This window comes from Nymphaea colorata, chromosome 12 (genome assembly GCF_008831285.2).
Source record: "Nymphaea colorata isolate Beijing-Zhang1983 chromosome 12, ASM883128v2, whole genome shotgun sequence".
Classification (NCBI taxonomy): Eukaryota; Viridiplantae; Streptophyta; class Magnoliopsida; order Nymphaeales; family Nymphaeaceae; genus Nymphaea; species Nymphaea colorata.
In genome coordinates, this window is record NC_045149.1 from 4,771,964 (window position 1) to 4,792,861 (window position 20,898).

Here is a 20,898-nt window from a genome sequence, read left to right on the forward strand (position 1 = left end):
TGGTCATGCAATAAGGGGCAAGTCTTCAACTTCAAAATTAATGGCCTCAACCATCTCTAATGAATACTACACTGGCAAGATCTACGAGTCATTTTTTTGGTTATTTGCATGCCACAAATACTTGAATAGTTGGATACATTTGCACACATAAGACCAACATACTATTTCTCTTTAAAGGCAAAAGAGATCAGTTGGAGTAGCACTCCAATATCTCATAGTATATGTTCCTTGTCAGTGTCTTTGATATTACACTTGTAAAAGTCAGACTTATGTAACTACTATTGCCGATGGCTATGTATCTTTGTTGTCTACTGAAGACAAAACATGACGAAATGATGAAAAATTTAGATTCCTTCACTAAACAAAATGGATGTGTATCATTTCCACACTATTTCCTCACCACCTAAGAGACTTATCTTGGACTCTTAGTTGTCAAAACAAGAAACAAAATATGGCAAAGAAATGCAATACCATTTTATACTCATTTTTGAGTAATGTGTCATGGTGTGTGCATAACATGTCAAGTGAATGAGAGTAAGCGTCATTGCCTGAACATGATTGATGCTGACTACACTAGGTGCTACCGCCTACCATGCGGCAAGAGAGGCCAATGGGTGACAATAGATAGGATGTCAACAAGCATTTTTAGATCATCATGAATTGTCCGGCAAAGAGACCTATTTGAATAAACCTTCCAATAAGGCAAGAAGAGATAGTATAAAATGGGAAGGCTTCAAAGTCATAATTGCAACATGTAGCTATATTTACAAGCAGTGGCAAGTGAATGTATGTACCTTGGAAGTTGAAAATAAAAAGTCATATTTCTATAAGGCATGACCTTAGTGTATTTGCACATTCCTAAAGGTTACAATGCAAACTATCGTTGAGCTACTGCTATGAAACGAGAAATATAGAGTGGACGCTGAGATACTATATATCAAATTCTGTCAACCTATACCATTCTATCAGGTGCTAAAAATAAGACAAACCAGTGTTCTACAAATTCCTTCACATGAAATAGCAACCACACAAAAAGAAATCAAGTGAGGAAATAGCAATCACACCAAAAAATAAGGCAAGTGAAAATGGCGATTAAACAGATGATAACATTCTTAAGTTCACAGTACACGAAATCTTGAAAGAACATTGGATCAGAAGAAGACATGTGAAGCCAAACAAAAAGTACCTATTTCGGAAAAGAAATTGCAGAAATCTTACCAGGAACACTTCAGCAGCCTCCAGTTCCACCCAGAGGAGAAACGCCACCTGTGATTTCTCCACCGTCTTTGGACGGCCTGTGAGGCATTTTGCAACAATTGCATCACACACCTCCTTCGCGTATCTGCACTCAACGAACCAAAAAGTGGTGGAATTTCTAAGGCAAACTAGTGATAAATTACACATTAAAAATCAAGCGAAAACGCAAGATTCGTTACATGGCAACACTAAAGGTGCCCAATCACTAACATATATCATCATCGAACAAGAAAGGACACCCAGCAACAACGGACTGGCTCTTCCAAATTATGCAAATAAATAATCTCAGGTCTAACGGACAGAATTCGTACCTTCCAGCATCAGCATCGGCAGCACGGAGAAATGCAATCAAAGCATCTAACGCTTTCTCCTGTACGGGGGCATTAGAATCGGCGACGGTCTTCCTAAACAACGGACCTACAAAATAAAGCATGAAACGATACACCAAAATGCATAAGATTTCTCTTCTCGCATTGCAATACTTCTACTCGCGAATCAAAACAAAGATAATTTGAAAAATTAGCCAGGAAAATTTACAGAAAGGGAACCATAGCGGAAGCAAAGTGCCAAACTGGAACACCAAAAAATGAGAAAAGAAACCCAAATTTTCTACTTCAGCAACAACATTGCGAAAATCAGGCCCGAAGAAGGGTGAGTCAGGTTCAAATGCGAAATGTTGGGTTTCTATCAACTCTAGCATCAGACGGCACCAAAACAAGCAGATCAGACTAATGGATCATACCAAACTCTCTGAGTCGTGGGTCTTTAGGGTCCGTGATGGAGTCACAGAGGGCAGAGAGATCGATGTTGGCATCGTTCCGGACCTTCCAATTCTTGTGGGAGAGACGCTCCTCCCACGGCAACTTCTTCGCTTCCTTAAGAAGCTTCTCATCCTCAGACATTCTTCCTCCCCTCCTCCTCCTGCTTGTTGCTCCTCGCTTTCTTCTCTCTCCTCCACCACCACCTCCTCCACCTTTCTCTTCTCCTTATTATTCCCCTTCCTCTTCTTCTTTTTGGGAAAGCAGACGGATCGATCGGTTTCCTCCCTCCCTTTTCTCTCCCTGTCTCTCTCTCTCTCTCTTTTCTGATCGATCGACCCTCCCTTCTACTTTCTCTCTCTTCTTGGCCCTTTTGTTTATCTCTCTCTAGCCGACGGGGGGGGAAGGGAAGCCTTATTCAAGTTGCGTCGATGCAAACGGTTCGGATTCGTTTATCAAATCAAATTCCATTTATTCAAATTTTGGTTAGTCGGGCTTAGAAGCTTGTATATTTTTAAACTGAATCCAGATCCGATAGAGGTAGGATCCAACTTTCAAGTATGATTGGAATAGGATCTTGATCATAATTCGAATTTCGGATTTGAATTCAGATACATGAATCCCTTACCACATCAACAAACCGTATCAACCTTGTTGGGTTTGTCGAACCGGTTCCGGGTCCATCAATCTCGGAACCGATGTCCCAATGTGGGTTTTGAATTTCGAATTCGCCTGCTTTACCGCAAAACGTTTCCACCACCCTAATTCCACTCCTTGTCGGAAAACGGTCATTATTTCTCTTCAGGTTTCTTCGAATAGCTTTTTTGGCAGTTTATTGCGAATTTCGAAAATACATAGCGACATAGCAATTGGGAAAAGCAAAAGCATAGCATCGCGGCCGATAAAACGATAAGCAAAGCTTAAATTTAACGGTAAGGTCACGAGAATTGAAACGCCAACCGATTAGTCGGGTCGAACATGTTTTGGATCTCCGCTATCGGGTCGAACATTATTTGGATCGGCACTATCACAACTCACGGACCAGGTTTAGGTGTCCTTGTTGCTTCAGTTGTACTCTTTCTCCATTTCCGGCTCGGCTCCATTTTGGATGGAATCTTGAAAACGACATCGGATCTGCGTGCGTCGTCTTCTTGGCCCAAAAGGGACCCGATTTCCTGTGACCCAACACATAGAGCTGCTGCTTGCTTGTGATTTGGATATCCTTCCCGTTACATCAATGGGGTAGCTGTTAAATTTTAGAGATTGAGTGGGCATATTGTTATTGTTACTGCCCAAAGCAGCCCTGAACCCTAGGAACACCAGGAAACTTCAACTCTCTCGCTTTACTTTCCATGTTAATGACAGATATTATCTATTTTAGCATTTTTATAACTTCAATGTTTTACGTTGTTTTCCTCTTGTTCTCAAGTAAACAATTTTTAGATTTTATATGCGCTGATTGTTTATTTGAATTTTTTTTACTAAAAATGGCATCATGACTATGGGTAGCCATCAAAAGTAATTGAAAGGCAATGAGTTTTGCTTGCAGTAAATGATGCTATTAACATGATATTTTAAGATTTTCTGGTCAATCTATTCGGTTCATGGTATTCAAATACTGCTCTAATAATTGGAAAATAAATTTTGCGGTGTTTCTTGCAACCCCAACTTCTAATTGTAAAATGAGCTGAAAATAAAAGCCAGCTGGACTATGTTGTGGCTGAAGCGATCTGAGGGACCAATCGATAAGTTACAAAACTAGTTCCAATACAATTTTGAACGAGATAGACTAGGGATTTGAGTAATGTTTAATTTGGTTTCTTTAACTTTTCTTATGCATTAGAAATTAAGTTGAACATGACCTCTTAATTTTTTTCTTAACTATATTATGTTCACAGATTGTGAGCAGTTAGATTTTCTTTTCGCTATCAAATTCCGAATCTTATGGTACTTGTTAAATCTAATGAATTATATACCAAATTATTAAATATCCAACCAAAAAAAAAAAAAAGTCAAGTGGTTTACAATTTCAACCTAGGCCTAAGCTGTACAGCCTGACATCATAAGGTGCAAATCCATAAATTTTTTTTTTCTAAAGTAAACAAGGTTGGATGTATATACAATGACATTGGGGGGCATTTGTTATCCTCGAATCTTAAATGAGGTTGGATGTGCTCGGAGATTCAAGGTTCTCTAGTGTGCATGTCTTAGATATGCTCACGGAAGCCATGGTGGAAAATTGAGTTGTTGCCGGTCATGTTCCAAAGAATGATTGCTGGGAGTTAGGCTTCCTGCCTTTATTGACAAAAAATAATATGTGCAACAAAAATTGGTACTAAGCACCTGACTGTACAACTCAAAAAACAGATAGCAAAACCCTGCTATGTCACAACCAAAGAAAGAACTAGTAAGCAAGAACTAGTAAGCATTACAAAACAGCCAAAAAACAACCATAAAAACTTGAATAGCCTCCCAATGAAGACTAGCTGCCAATAAGAAGGCCGCCTCCACTGAGGGATGACCCCCTCATGATCCTGATGAGAGTTGTGGGTCATACTCTGGCAATCATTCTCATTTGGCCCCTCATATATAATAAGATTTAAATATGATTCCTATTATTCTATGGGAAAGAGTTTCACCAACTATTCCCGTAGCGTACCGGATTTCCATCGAGGTATTTTCCTAATTTATTAGTTGAAATCCCTGGAATGCCTCCATGCACGTCCACTAGATGCTTTTCTTCATACCCTTGAGGGACAGATCATAAGCTTCATTATGAACTACCTTACTTCACTACCACCAAATTTTCCACATTGTGGCTCAGAAGGTGGAGTCGCAACACCTCCTTAACCATTTAACTTTAACTTTGTGCTGAACCACACTTCAGTTCCTCTATGGAGGTCATTCTCCCCTTTTATATGGGATAACAGGCCGAGTTGAGCTGCAGCCTTGGCAGCTCCTCGCATGTTCTGCTAGACAACTTTAAGTGTCTTTGCGGGTGATGATCATCCCTCTTCATGGACTACTGCTTCTCATGGTTGCTGGTCTGATTATCTTTCCCTTCTCTTCTTTCTGGTTCTAATATCTCTTATGCTCCTTCTTTTTTATGCTTTCTATGCATGGGTATCCACCCATCCTTAAAGAAATCTTAGTGATTTTTTGTCTGCTAGGAGCATTTTGCCTTTTTGCATTGGATGTTGCCTTCCTAGTCTTTGCATGCCATATGATAGTATTCGGCTGCCTACCGTGCTAGATTGAAAGACCACTACTTGTTTGCTAGATTGAAAGACCATTACTTGTTGAGTTCTTTTAGAGGTTGTTTGTTTGCTGTCAATTGGGATAAGACAGACAGGTTGTCCTGTCCACTACACTATTGTCTTGTTCTTATAGACAATGATGTTTTTTATCCATCGTTTAATGGTTTTAAGAACAGAATGTCATGTTCCTTTTGTCTGATATTTGTTTTGTCTATGTCTATTCTATTTGTCATGTCTGTCCTATCTGGCATTTCTTTTTTGTTATGCCTGATCTATCTGTTCTTTTGGTGTTTGTGTCTTCTATGGTCAGTTTTGTCTACTCTCTTTATTTTTTGATAACAATAATATTTTTTTTAAAATTTGTTTGTTTTTTTTTTCAAGTACATCATCCAAATCCTACTAAGGTGTAAAATTCACAATATTATAGCAAAATCAACTCTTTTAAATCGATTCGTATAACAAAACATCGTTAGTGTTAAATGTTCAAACTTTTATATAGTAGTCATTATCAAGTGAAACTACAAAACATCAAAATACAAACGATCTAAAATGTTCAGCTATTGTAGGTTATATATTGGAGTACATTGACATGAAATTAGATGCTAACTTTTAACAAGACTAGAGCTACTATATAACTATGACAACTCGCTAGCTAACTAGCCTTTTATTTCACACATCCCTCTTTCCATTGAAACCATATAGTACTTGAGAAGGGGTATCACCATTTGGTTCGTGCATTTCAGAAATTTAAAAAATAAACAAATAATTAGGTTACTAACATAAAGTATTCAAATAGTCATGTATAACAAAAACAATGACATATAATGAGCATGTTAGACAATGTGTAGGTATTTGAAGTATAATCATTCTGCATTATTAGAGTAATTTGCTCATGAAGTTCATTGTTGCTACCACATGTTTGTATTTGTTCAATATGTCCATCATCATTTATAAGTTCACTAACTTCACTATCGTTTATGTCATCAAGAGGAAATTGTTCAACACTTAGATTGTGATGGATTATAAAATTATGAAAAATACATGTTGCTTTTATAATTTTAACTTGATTGGACATTGGATATGACACATGATTTTTCAAAATCGGATACCTTGCATTAAGCAAACCAAACACTCTCTATGGTGGTGTGCCTGACGAACATCTATAAATATACAATTCTTATTTTGTCTCAATTTGCCTATTCCAAAAAATATTAAACTCTGATAGATGGTACTGACATCTTCCATATGGAGTTAATAATCCAACAATATTTATGTATCTAACATCGACAAGGTAATATTTGCCTATTTCATAATCAACAGTATGTGTTTTGTCAGTCAAACAATTAAATTGATCATAGTAAATTTAAACCATTGATGCTTATTTTTTTACAATGTGAAACTTTTAATGGATGAAGATTATCTTCTAGTCCTCTGTATAAAACTCTTGCATCAGTTGCACTTCCCTCCCAACCAGCTAGTATGTAATGAAACCGCATATTGAATCTCACCGCTGCATTCAGAGAAGGTTCCGCTCACAGGTCCTCGGATCTCTACGCCACCTAACTTAGGCCCTTTTATGTTTTGCAGTTGGGTTGGACTCTTTATAGTCACAACATGTATCGATCTCGGACTTTTTATTTTCGGTATACTGGGCCATTCTCTAACATTTCCCTTTACTATCAACCCGAATACCGACCTCGAACTTTTCATTTTTGGTATACTGGACTGCTCTCAAACTTTCCCTTATGCCATCAATCTAAAAATATAAAACCAGTCTAGGGGCTCACATCAAAAATATAATTGAGGCTATGAACAAACATTGTGTGAAATAAATAAACAACTATCATGATCAATCAATTCAGTGCATGAGCATACTTCTATCATCACTACCCAACTTACATTCTCAATTACATTCATCTCAAAGCTAAAACACAGATTTATCATTCAACAAGTCACTTTTGGAACTCAATTATGATTTTATATCATCAATACAACTCGAGTTCCCTATATGAGTATGACACATAGTTCTAAAATCAGATGCAACTAAATGACATGCACATAGACATGAACATGCATTCAAATAAATCAAACTCAACTCAATTTGCTTGAGTCAATCACATAAACTTACGACTTAGTTCAAATGGCTAAATCTCAACTTTACTAGTCTAATCAATCAATAAACTACATGATTAATCTAAATATGCATTATGATTAGTAAATCTTAACTAAAATTCTATGTAGTCAATTGCCTGCCTAGCTTCATCTCGACTCTGGGTATGGCCAAAGTGATGTAACTAAAGTTGGATTGTAGCCGACCAAGATTGATTAGTAATCATGGTTGATTAAGGCTAACTAGGTCTAATGGCCTGTAGTTATAATATCCTTGCGACCAAGGGAATCTATTGCAACATTTGCCTTACCAGGGTGACATGACATTTTAAAATCATAGTCCATTAGATACTCCACCCAATGATATACCATAGAGGCAGTGTCAACACATCTTTAAGGCATGAACTACTGCACCAAGTTTTAAGTGATGGGTCAAGTAATTACACTCAGTTATCGTGACACATAAGCGAAGACTTGTCCTTTTTGCATCAAGACTGCTTCATAATCATACTTAGAAGCATCGGTATAAATAGCAAACCCCTCTTTTCTAGATGGGATAACCAAAACTGGTGTTGTAGTTAGATCTTCTTTTAAAGTTTGAAAACTATTTCTTTCACATTTTTCTCCCCATTCAAGTTTTATTTCCTTCTTTAGAAGTGGAGTCATGTGTAGTGCTATTTGCAAAAGTCTTTGTATAAACTTCCTATAGTAACCAGCCAATCCAAGGAAGGCTCTCACTTCAGTAACATTAGTACGAGTCTTCCAATTCTGAACTGCCTCAATTTTAGTCAGATCCACATCAATACCTTCACCAAAAATGTTGCCCCAAGAAGCTTATCTTGGATAACCAAAAGTCACACTTTATGAATTTTCCATATAACTTGTGTTGTTGAAGAATACTCAACACTTTTCTCAAGTGTTCTTCTTGGGTGGATGAATAAATTAACATGTCATCAATAAACACAATAACAAACTAATCAAGAAATTCCTTAAACACTCTGTTCATTAAATCCATGAACAAAGTTGTTGTGTTAGTCAAACCAAAAGTTAAAACACGAAACTCATAATGTCCATACTGTGTTCTAAAACCTGTCTTAGAGATATCCTCTTCCTTAATTCTTAATTGGTAATACCCTAATTTAAAGTCCATCTTGGAGAACACACAAGCACTCTTCAATTGATCCAACAAATCTTCAATTCGAGGAAGGGGATACTTGTTCTTAATAGTTACTTTATTTAGCATTTGATAATCAAAATGGATAACCAAAATGATTCATCCTTTTTCTTACCAAATAGTACAGGTGCACCTCAAGGTGATACACTCGGCCTAATTAAGCCTTTATTGATAAGCTCTTCAACTGTTTCTTTAATTTTTTTAGTTCAGCCCATGCCATTCTATAGGATGCATTTAAAATCAAAGTAGTACTAAGTACCAAATCAATAGCAAATTCAATCTCTTGTGGTGGTGGTAACCTTGAGAGATCTTCTAGAAATACATCCTCAAATTCACATGCTATTGGAATCTGGTCTATCTTTGGTGTTTCAGTTTTCTCTACATTCACATAGATAAGATAAAGTATGTTGTAACCATTTTTTGTGTTCTTGTATCAACAAGCTGACTATGGTTATTTCTAATGCACGTTCATGAGTATGTGCTTGGAATACTATATGGTTAGAGCTATTGGCCCATATAGTAATCCTCTTTCTTTGACAGTCAATGAATGCATCATGCTCACTCATCGAGTCCATACCTAGGATTATGTCAAATCCTTCTATTATCAGTTTTGTAAGAAGTTTATTTCCTAAAATTTCTATCCAAATATCCAACAAATACTCTGGGCAACAATCATGAAATTCAATAGCAGTAGACACTCTAAGTTCATATGGTGCATGTAGTGTTGGCATATTTAAGTCTAGTGACAAAGGTCGAGATATAAAGGAATGAGAGGCTTTAGAATCAAACAAAAATGAATGTCTAGGTAGGGTACCTTCAACAAAATCTGGATTTTGAAGATTCTCAATTGTTGTGCCATAAACCCTTCCTAGTACCTTCTTGTTTGGAGTTCAGTTTTGCAGGTTGCGGTAGTTGAGTAGGTCTAGCTTGAGGTGGTCCTCGTGATGGATATCTTTGTCTCTTAGGATATTCTCAAGTGAAATATCCCTGTTGTTCGCACTCCACCCCTTTCTCAAGGGGGGTCGAAATGCGAATCAGCAAAATTCTTTTAAAATTGAGGTTTTGAGGAAAATTTTCAAGAGAAAGGGATCCGCCCGACGATACGAGGTCCAACCGTTCCTGTCGCCTTTAATAGGGGTAATTGGACCAAGGACTAAGGATCACTTGGATCATGTACGAGTTATTGATGCAAATCTTATATGCTTGTACATTGAGATTTTGGATTCAAGAACCAAAATTCATTTTGAATAAGTGATTTAAACTTATTTTGAAAATGAATTTGAAAATTGGAGAGTTTTCAAGTTGATTTAAAAACTTTTGTTTTTGTGTATTTGATTTGAAATCCGCAATTCTTGAGGATTTTGAAGATTTGAAATTGAGTTTTTTGTTGTGAACTCAATATGATTCATGAGTTGAAATGATGATCAACTTTTGGGAAAATAGCTAAGTTTCCTTAGCAAACAAAATTGATTTTGAGTTCTTCTTTTGATAGAACATAGGTTCCAAATTGTTAGAAAACATATTGTTTTCTAAACATATTTTAGCCAAGATTGTGAATGCATTGCTTGTGTTTCCTTTTAAAATTAAGTGAAGTTTACAAATTTTTGTTGCAATATGACTTGATCACTTTTTGCAACCCAAATTTGAATCACTTAATTTCTTGTGAACGTGCATGTGGTGCTATTGATTTTAAGTGAAAGTGAATGCATGAAAGGAGAATGGAAACTATATGAAACATTCATTCTTCTCTCTCTTATAATCTCTCAAGATTCATTCATTTGCAATCATACATCATACAATCTGTGCATGAAGATTGATTTTGATTAAAATATAGAACTTTCTCTAAATGTGCTCATCATATTATTAAGTACATGCATTAAAGATGCACTACACAAGCTTGAGTCATGGATGAAAAATTCAAAACAATTAAGAATTAGGCCAATGAGGATGAAATCAAACTTTAAAATATAGAAGAGATGTTGATATCATCATTTTTACTCAAAATTGTCATAAAAATCAGATTTTATTCTGATTTAAATGGATTAAAATTAAAATATTGATCCTAATAATGTTTGACTCTTGAAAAATGATGAAATTCAGTTTTGCTCCATACGAACTAAGCATCAAGTTGGCAAAAATCATGTGCCACATGTTCTCGTTCATGTCATGGATTCTAAGAACCTTTCTTTCTCTCCAAAATCAAACAAAATTTCATAGTCTTGTCTTAGAAGATTCATTCATTTCTTGGACTATTAAAACACTTTTGATCTTGTTCTTTAATGAATACAAATATTAGAATTTTTGAAGTGTTCTTGAGACTCAATTAATCAAATGTAAGTCTGAAAATTGGTGAATGAAATTAAAAATTTCTAAAAGGCTTTTAGAGAGTCGATTATGTAGGGCTAGAACCTTTTTATTGTTCTTCAAAATATATCCACTTTGTGGCTGAAAATTGGCATCTCAAATATATAAAATTTAACATTCTTAAGCTAATTCCCATAAAGCATGGTCTAATTTCAACAACTTGCATACATTTTACGTATGAATTGCTGAAATTAAATAAAAATGAAATGAAAATGATTTCATAGCCTTGCACTATGAAAATCAACAAAATGATCACCCTTCTTAAAAACCAGTTTGGAAACGTATTTCAACCTGATTTTAAAAGAGGAAAACGTTTTTTAACAAGAGATTGCACGTGTATATATATAACAATATATATACAGACGTACCATACTCTTCAGAACGAATTTTTCTCAAGGGACCACATGACTCATGAATCATGATGATTTATGGCTGGGTTCTTTTACGTAGGAAGATTGAAAACTTGTTTTTAATCTCCTCTACCACCCTTGATCAATTAAATTGAAAGACATGAATCCAAATGACTTCAAATGAGAAGAAAAACAAAACAATGCTCAAGCTAATTTATCCATAATTTTGTCATGCAGGGTGGATAACATTCATAAAAATGTATCCATCCCTAATAGGCATTTTCATCACATATGTTACAGCAAAATCACACTCTCATCGGGGGATTCTCTCATGGTAAGGATTTCAAAATAGTTTTAAGCATGTTGTTTTGAAAGGGACTTAGCCTTGGGGCTCTTTTCAAAATTTGATACATGGGTTAGTCTTTTTAGAAAAGCCGACTCATGTATGCGTTATGCATTAACATGTACATTTAATCATAGGTTTTTCCTACTAGGACATCATTCCCAACTATAAAATAAACCTCTCCCACGAATTGCTGAAATTAAAATGAACCAATAAGAAGCTAAAGTATATGAGAAATGAGTTAAAATCACCTACCTTGCGGTCGGTCTTGATACTTGATCTTCTTCTTTACTTGTTTTCTAAATCAAGCAATCCTAAGCAAGAATCTAAGCTTGGAGTTTGAGCTTAGCAAAGATAGAATAAGAATAGCTCGCTTGCTGGAATTTATAGTAGGAAAGAGAGAGCTTCTCTCCACGAAAATCTTAAGTAAGGGTTCACTTAAGCACCCTCACTTAGCAAACTCGATAGAGAGAGTAGAGGAAATGAAGAAGAAGATGAGAGAGAGGGGGGAAGAAGGCTTGGACGAATCTTCTTTCTCCTTCTTGGTTTCTCCCTCCTAGCTCTTTGGCTGCAGCAACTTGATGGAATCTTCAAATTTTCGTTCCCCTCCTTGGTGACCAAGAGGAGGTTTATATAGAAGAGGAGGTGGGTTCAACCACCTTTTTAACTCACCTTGGGAACTTGTTTCAAACCTTGGAGACTTGTAAAATGAATTAAATAGGGTTTAAAGGCTTTAATTGACCATTCTTAGCCCATTTACATGAGCTAGGTGGGCTGGGATAGGTTTGGTCAACATTGGTTTAGACCTAGCTGACCAACTTTTGACCAAAATTTCAGACGAAAATGCCCTTGCACAGGGTTTTTCTTTATTTTGTGCTATTTATTTTTTCCTTTGTTTGAAATCGATCTTGTTAGGTTAAAACCTAGTTAATAAGCTCCAAATGTCATTGAATTATGATAATTCAATTTAAATTTGAATAAAAATTTAAAAATTCTATCAAATTTGGTTCAAAAAGGGTATTTTCATCCATAACTTGATTAAAAATGGATTTCAACTGAATCAAACTTCGGTTTGAAATATTGAATTTTAATTTGGTATTTGATTTATATATTTGACAAATTCAAATGTATATGTGTCTTTCATAAACTAATTTAGGCTCTGTAATCTCAATTTGATCATAGAAGGACAAAATTGTTCAGATTGGTCAATTTCGACCAATTGACTAAAGTCAAAGCTCATTTGCGAATAGTTTGACTTTGTTTGAGGTAATTTGATAAATTTGAGCTAAGAAAGCTTTTAATTGAGCTGAATTGTACTTTGACAGAGTCTAGTCAAAGTGGGTTCGATTTGGTCAAAGTCTATTTTCGTCCACTGATTGGGTTGTGGGATAAACCTACCCTTTTGACTGTGGTGAGCCCAAGTTGACCGAACCTAGTTGAAATTGGCACCACATTTGGGTGCACCCGGGTCAAACCTACTTGGATTAAGTAGATTAGGTGAGTTTGACCAGCCTAGTTATTATTTTTTGGAAATTGACTCCTCTTTAAAGAGGACCTGGTTAAAGAAGAGAGAGAGACATAAATGTCTCTCTTTTCCTAGGTTTCTCATTCATTTCTCCTTGAAAATGACTCTTTTTCATTTAATTGAGAGAATATATATATATATATATATTTAAAGGGGGGCATGACCCATGGGGGGCTCTTGACCACACGGGCTAGGTGGGGCCCACACGTGTGTCCCATGTAGCATTCTAGACTGAATTAGATCCAATTCTTAGATTTAAGTCAAAATTTGAATTTTGCAATTGGATTTGGATTTCAAATGACATTTGCAATTGGAGTTGGATTTCAAATGACATTTGCACATAGTTTGGACTCGTAATCCTACATTGGGATTTGTGTCATGGGTCAAATTGAATCTAAATTGGTCTTTAGATTCGAAATTAGCTTTGAAATTATAATTTTTCACAATTCTTTTGTAAAATTTTGATATCACTTCAGTTCTGATGTGAAAAAATTTGGGGTGTTAACTCTTGTTCACCAAAATTCAAACATGCCCCTATGAGTCTATGACAAGGTCTCCAAAATGTAGTCAGTGGCAAAGATAATAGTCTTTTGTATTAGGCCTATTTGGGGAAAATGTTCTACTAACTAAGGTTGGTGGAAAAGGCCTGGGTTTTTTATTTGGAATTTGTGATGTTGTTCTAAACTCATAAAATTTTCTTTTCTCGCGATCTTGAATGATTCAAAGTCTCATCTATCTGATTCACTTTCTCAATTACCTGTATGAGGTCTACAAGACTTGTTCCCACCATTCTCAACCTCAAATTATCATTACTCCTCTAATAAATTTATTTACGTGACCTTATTAGTAGTGTATGTATTCGGGCAGTATTTTTCTAGATGATGGAATTCCCAAATATACTCTTCAAGAGTTCTACCATGCTCAACCAGGTCAAGAAATTGTTGCACTTGCCTTTCATTGACATGATCAGGAATATATTTTTCTATAAAATTTTCTCTGAATTGTTCTCAAGTTATTGCTTGACTGTCAAACTTTATCTGTTTAATAGATTTATGCTATTTTTTGGTATCTCCGCCAAGCATGTATGTGCCAAACTTGGGTTTCAAATTAGCTGGTACATCAGCTAGTTCAAAAGCTTCTTCGATTTCATCTAGCCAATCTTCGGCATCCAATGTGTCTGTACCTCCTGTAAATCTCAGTGGATTTAAGTTCATGAATTACTTATGTTGGTTGCCAATAACTACTTGTTGTATCTTAGTTGGTTATGTTGGTTAAGTCAAATCTACCGACTGAACGCCTTGCCTGGGCCAAGGTCTGCATAGACCCAGAAATTGTTCATCTCTATGAGATCAACCTGGTCTCTTGGCTAATGGCCCTTGTCTTTTTCCTAAGCATTGCTAGTTGTTGTGACATCTTGCCGAGACCTCTACCTAGTAAACTGAGGCATTCTTCCATGAATTAAGGATTTACTCTCTACAATGCACAAATTTTTATTTCTTATTTGATAACATTTCAACTTATTTTATTTAAAGTAACTTATAACGAATTTCTCAGTATCTTAACAATAACTTTTACCTATTAATGTTGTGATCAAAGGATGATCTGAGAAAAGAATGGGGTTGCTCTGATACCAATAAATGTAACACTCCAATGTCATACACAACTAAACTTGAAAATGAAATAGATAGAGTGTATTTATATATTTTTTTGTGGAAAAAGCAGAACAACCACATACCTACGTAGTTGGCGTAGGCCCGATCTGTCTATTGCATACACATAAGTTGCTTGCATAATTAGTGCATGATACGATTTACTATCAATTAATGTTTCTAATGAAAAACATTTATTAATAAAAAACATTACTTTATACATATGTCAGACATCCACCACTCTCAAGTCTTAGTCTCAAATAACCAAAAAAGTTGTGTAAGTATGTAAAAATAAAAGTGCATGAGAAATGTAGATGACATTGTCGCATTTCTTCCTAATAATCCTCCATCCTTTCGGCCATCTAATCTATGAGCATCATCTGTTACATAGTGAGAACCTAATGAAGGCAACTAGTCATAGCATCAACATAACTGCTGAATGCAATGAAAATCATAATAAGATCTCTGATGTGTCAATTGAGTGTAAAGTTTATGTATTGTATTGATTATTAAAATAATAACAAGTCTGTATCATCACTGTAGGCAAGCTCACTCCAACACTTGTGATAATACTTGAATTGTAGTTCAAAAGGTTCACTAAGTTTGGTTTGCCGATTTCTTCGGCAAACCAGCAAATCGAACTCAATCTAAGTCACACAGTTAACCAATCACATGAACAACAATAGTAAAACCAATATACTAGGCCATTCTTGGATTTTCCCCTTATACTTTCAACCTGGATACCAACCTCGGACTTTTCATTTCTGGTATACTATGCTGCTCTCAGACTTTTGCTTATACCATCAACTCAGAATTATAAAACCGGCCCTAGGCTGTTGCCCACATTCTCAGGCCATGAACAAACATTATAAATAAACAATAATCATGCTCAATTAATACAATGCATGAACATACTTTCAAATCTATCATCCTTAGCCAACTTACATTCTCAAGTACGCTCATCTCAGAGCTAAATCACAAGTTTATCATTAAACATCTCAGTTTTGGAACTTAATTATGCATCTGTATCATCAACACAGCTCAAGTTTCCCATGTGAGAGTGACACAATTCCAAAATAAGATACTGCTAAATAACATGCATATATGCATGAACATGTATTCAAAGAATCAAACTGAACTCAATTTGCTTAAGACAATCACTTACACTTACGACTTAGCTGCTAAATCTCAACTTTGCTAGTCTAAACAATTTGTAAATCACATGATTAATCTAACTACGTATTATGATTAGTGAATCTTAACTGAAACTCCATGTGGTTAATCACCTGCCCAGCTTCATCTCGTCTCAGGGTACGACCAAGGTAATCTAACCAAGGGTGGATCGTAGCCGACCAAGATTTATTAGTAATCATGGCTGATTAAGAGTAGCTGGGTCCCATGGCCTAGCCTAGCCCACTATCAAGTTTCAACATACAACACCCCGATGCACGGTTCGACACAGATTTTGATGCAGCCAAGACAATTAAGCCACGTGAACACTGTTGGTACAGTCTGTTCGGTATGCACTACGTGCAAAACAAAGGGGTTCAAAGTTTCTAACGAAAATTCAATAGCATCTCATCTAATGATTTGATTTTCTAGGCATTGATCCGTTAGAATCATGAAGAATAGCTGCAAAATAGCCTAAAATACACATTTAAATTTCTACAGTAAAAAATCTAACATTTTACATGTAGTCAGAAAAACTGTAATAACTTTCATTATACTTAATATTTTAGCAAAGTCTCTGCTTGAGGTGATTGCAAGGCGCAAGAAGAAGGATTCAGAAATATTTTGTCACCGACAAACACTTTCGCTCTCCTTGTTTTTATCTCTCTCTACCCTCTCTTCTCTCCACTCTTCTCTGTCCCTCTTTCTCTCTCTTTCTCCTCTTCCCCATCTTCTCTCGTTCTCATCTTCTCTTTCACGTTGGATCCCAAAGGAGGGTGACAACCACTAGTTATAGCCAAAAAAATATTATTTTTATTACTTATTATATTATGTTTTATATTAATTTATCTTGTGAAGGTTTAGAAAAATGATAATATATTTTGAAGAGGTTTTTTTAATTATTAGAAATGATTAGTTTTAGTTTGGTCTAGCTTAGTGTCTAATCTTAGTTTTAAAGCTCTAACATGTCATTAGTTGGGTGTGTAATCTCTTAAACTATTATTAACTAATCTTACTTTAATCATGATTAACCAATTAATAATCTACCCATGGTCATGGCTGAAAATTGCAAGTTAGTTGTCTCCTGGTTTGGCTAAGAATTTCTTAACCATTAGACATCTATTTTCCATCTCGTTCAAAACAAGAGTGAGACTAAGTCATGTACATTTTATATGTATTATTAGTTTCAAATTCTGATATATTGTCTTAGCAATACTCACACAGGAACACAATAGGGTTCAAAAACTTTTATGGCTAAAATTGTAGCTCATAATTTGTTTCTGATGCAAAGAAGCTCTATGTTACAGGTTATTAATATCTATTGTGAATTGTAGCTGTTTACCTTAAAATATGGAAAGAAACATGGATCTCCTTTAACTTGGGATAGTGTAGTATCATCACTACGTCCTACATGTTCATGTGCAACATAGAGAATTGCTTTCAAAACTAAGTTGAAGTTCTTACTATTTGTTTGTCCTGAGTGTTGAAAATAATATTGGGTTCGCCAATTTCGTTGATCAAACCAAAGTAAAGAGAAACATTGCTTCTTGTTCTTTAATTGTGATTTTTCTTGCACATAACAACTCCCTACTTCTTAACAAATTGCACAATAATGAATATGTTTGTTGATCCACCCTCAATAGATCTAAACAATTTCTTGGGTGTCCAATGCATACAGTCATACACAAATTGGGCACATACTAGTCGATTAGTATGTACTAAATTTATAATAGGTCTTCCTTGAGCTTTCAAGCATTCTGTCATCAACAACATAATAAGAACAAAGATAACAGTGGATAATTTTGTCCATCCTGATAATAAATACACAAATTCATGAGAATAAACACCATTTAATTGCCAAGAATTACTACATGAAACACAATTCCAAGCATGAATGCATAACCATTGACAATATATCGCAAATAACAAAAATTAAAAACATCTAAAATACACCATCACCAACAACTAGAATATATCACAGATTACAAACAATTATACATATCAATAGTAATGCACAATTACAAACCTCCGTAACAATACACAATCACAAACATTACCTGTTGTTAGCCAATCTGCATGCACAACCAGTTAACTTGCAACTCACATGGCATCATAAAAAAAAGATTTGCTTTATCAAAATTGGAAATTAAATCGACTAATCTAAAAAATAAATGTTTGACTATTTCCCTTCTTGCATACATATCACTTAAAATTTCTCTACTCTTCTGCACAATAGCTACAGGTTGGGTTTCTACAAGTTGTCGTATGTACTCACCAATGGTTTCAAAATATCATCGTTCATTGTTGTCATAGTTCTCGCTTTTTTGTTTCCTCTCATGCTATTAGAGGTGTCTCCCAGAGTAGGAGCATTGCTATCCATTGGTGAAGTAGATAAACTGAGAATCATTCTCATCCTGTTCATCCACATTTATTTGTGTATCATCTAGTGCCTTACTGTCTATGCCACTCCTCCTATCACCCAAAGCAGTGGAAGATCTCCAAATTTCCATTGCATTCTCATAATACTTCCATGTTGCTGGCAATTTATATTTCTTTCTATTTGGGTACTTTTGCGTATACTCTTTTTATTGTTATCATTTGCTTGTATCATTTTTTATGTGGGTCCCACCTGATTTCTGAAGCAATGAGCATCTCTTTCATCACTTGCAAGTCGGGTTTGCTCTTTTGATCATGTTTCAAATTTTCTCTACTGTAAACAGTGGTCGATATGCTTCAATCAAAATTTCACTCAACCGCATTCATATTTGTTTCTTTTAGCCCACCTGATGTCCGTATTTTAGGAATCTTAACTTGCTCTAACGTCATGTCAAATAAAAATTGCACTTGATATTCATCCCACTGTAGTTTGTCATGGTGGATACTCATATAAGTTTAACAAATAAAAGTACAATAAGATCAATCAATTTAGTTACATGAAATAAGTTTAAACAATTGACTTTTCATGCAAATAAACAAATATAAAACAACAATTGAACAAGCCAAAGCTATATATAATTCTTCAAGTATTGTGTACAAGAAACACATGACAAATACTGAGAAAGAGAAAAATATCACAGTGGATGCATTATAGTTTATATACTTGTAGCTTGTGTACTTATATTTCACCGCTGCTCCATTGAGGGTTCATGACCTGGTTCCCTTTTCATCCAACCAACAAAAATGAAAAACCTAATAGAATTTTGGAAAAGAAAAAGAAGAAACATCTTTAACTAGAAATGTGTAACTTCACTTCAAAGCATAATAATAAATATGATTTTCAAGTTTTAAATGGCAAGGTTTTTCTCGGGTATAATACCACAAGCTTTGAAAAAAAGGAAAAACACGGTAAATGTTTAAAAAATTTAAAAATATTAAAAATTAGAAAAAATAAAATCAATGAGAAACTAATAAAGTAAATAAAAAAATAAGTGGATAAGAAATAACTAAAAATTTAAAAATTGAACAAGCAGTTTGACAATAAAAAATGTGAACGAAACTCCTAAAATGAAAAAAACGAAAAAAAGGAAAAAACAACATTTGGAAAGGTTTTTTTTTTTTTAACAAGAGGACTATATAAATGATGAAATTGTGTCACCAAATGTGTTTGGCACTACTTCGGATTCCCAGATGGGCCGGGCGGGGCCTCGGGCTGGGAAGGTGAGGCCCGGTACCCGGCCCGGCCCAGCCCGGTAATAAACGGGCCGGTCAGTTCTGGCCCATTTTATTAACGGCGAATCCAAACCGGGCCGGCCCGGCCCGATGCCCAGGCCTATTGTCACCCATTTCATCTATTGGACCACAACTTGGTTGCACTATAATCTAAGGTGCTCAACCTGACCCAAATTCTCACACTGATTGATCTTCACTTGCTCTATGAAGATCCAGTTGAGTTCATCACCAGCCCACATATCTGAAAGGTTATGTCTGTTCTAATGTAATGGTCTCTAATCTGTCGTTCAAGGCATGCTCCTCCACATGGCACTCTTCAAGTCCTCATTTTCCAATCCAAAACTAACTTAATGAATCCAAATTTCGCTTCATGTTTTTCCTAACCTCTCTTATGAGTGACATTGAACCTTGTTTGTACGTGGAGGCGGTTCAGCACCAACATTGGCGGTTCAGAACCTCGTTGAATTCATGCTCTTGAACAAAATGGAACATGGTCCTTTACTACTTTACTTCCTCATAAAATTCCCATTGGATACTGGTGGATATACAAGATTATGAGACACATTGATGGAAGTTTAGAGCTATATATGGCTCGACTTGGTGCAAAAAGATACACACAGGTTGAATGGCTTGATTACCATTCGATGTTTGCCCTAGTTGCTAAGTTAATCACTATGTGAACTTTACTTGTGCTTGCTTCTATTCAAGAATGGTATCCATAGCAAATGGATGCAAGCAATTATCTACAGTAAACTTCTTGAAGAACTCTTTATGACGTTGCCTCCTAGAATTTTTAGCGAGGGGGAACATCCTAGAAATAACATTTATCAGCTTCATAAGTCATTGTATGGACTCACATAGTCCCCATGCAACTGGTTTCACAAGCTTATGACAGCCCTTAATGATGCTAACTTCATTCATCCGGCTGCTGATTATATACTATTCATGCAATGTTCATGGAGTCAATTTATTGTCATACTTGTACGTGTTGATGATTTTATTATTGTAGAATATGACAAGCAAGGTATTATCTTTGTCAAATAATTTTTACATTTTCGATTTCATATTAAAAATTGGAGAGATATTACTTTTTTGGGCAAAGAAGTTGCTAGAGCACTACCTGGAATTCTTTTGAGTCAGAGAAAATACATGTTGGAGACTCTTGCTGATGTTGGCTTAGTGGGAGCCAAGCCTAATGACTTTCCCATGGACCAAAAATTACGCCTACTCCAGATGATGGGAACTTATTGAAACATCCAACTAAGTATCGACA

At 35.5% G+C, this 20,898-nt stretch overlaps 1 protein-coding gene across 4 annotated transcripts in view; it reads right to left on the reverse strand.

Annotated features, from left to right (window-relative positions):
- The window catches only part of LOC116266319 (protein MOR1), a 43,367-nt gene extending 40,985 nt beyond the window's left edge, over window positions 1-2,382 (reverse strand). For 3 of the 4 annotated variants that reach the window (XM_031647483.2, XM_031647482.2, XM_031647480.2), the window contains exons 1-3: window positions 2,000-2,381; window positions 1,569-1,674; window positions 1,219-1,342 (exon numbers count right to left, since the gene is read on the reverse strand). In XM_031647483.2, the coding sequence (XP_031503343.1) occupies window positions 1,219-1,342; window positions 1,569-1,674; window positions 2,000-2,159 (390 nt within the window). In that variant the 5' untranslated portion in view covers window positions 2,160-2,381. Of the gene's footprint in view, window positions 1-1,218; window positions 1,343-1,568; window positions 1,675-1,999 lie in introns of all 4 variants that reach the window. The other variant, XM_031647481.2, reaches the window with a different exon arrangement.
- Between the last annotated feature and the right edge of the window lie 18,516 nt (window positions 2,383-20,898).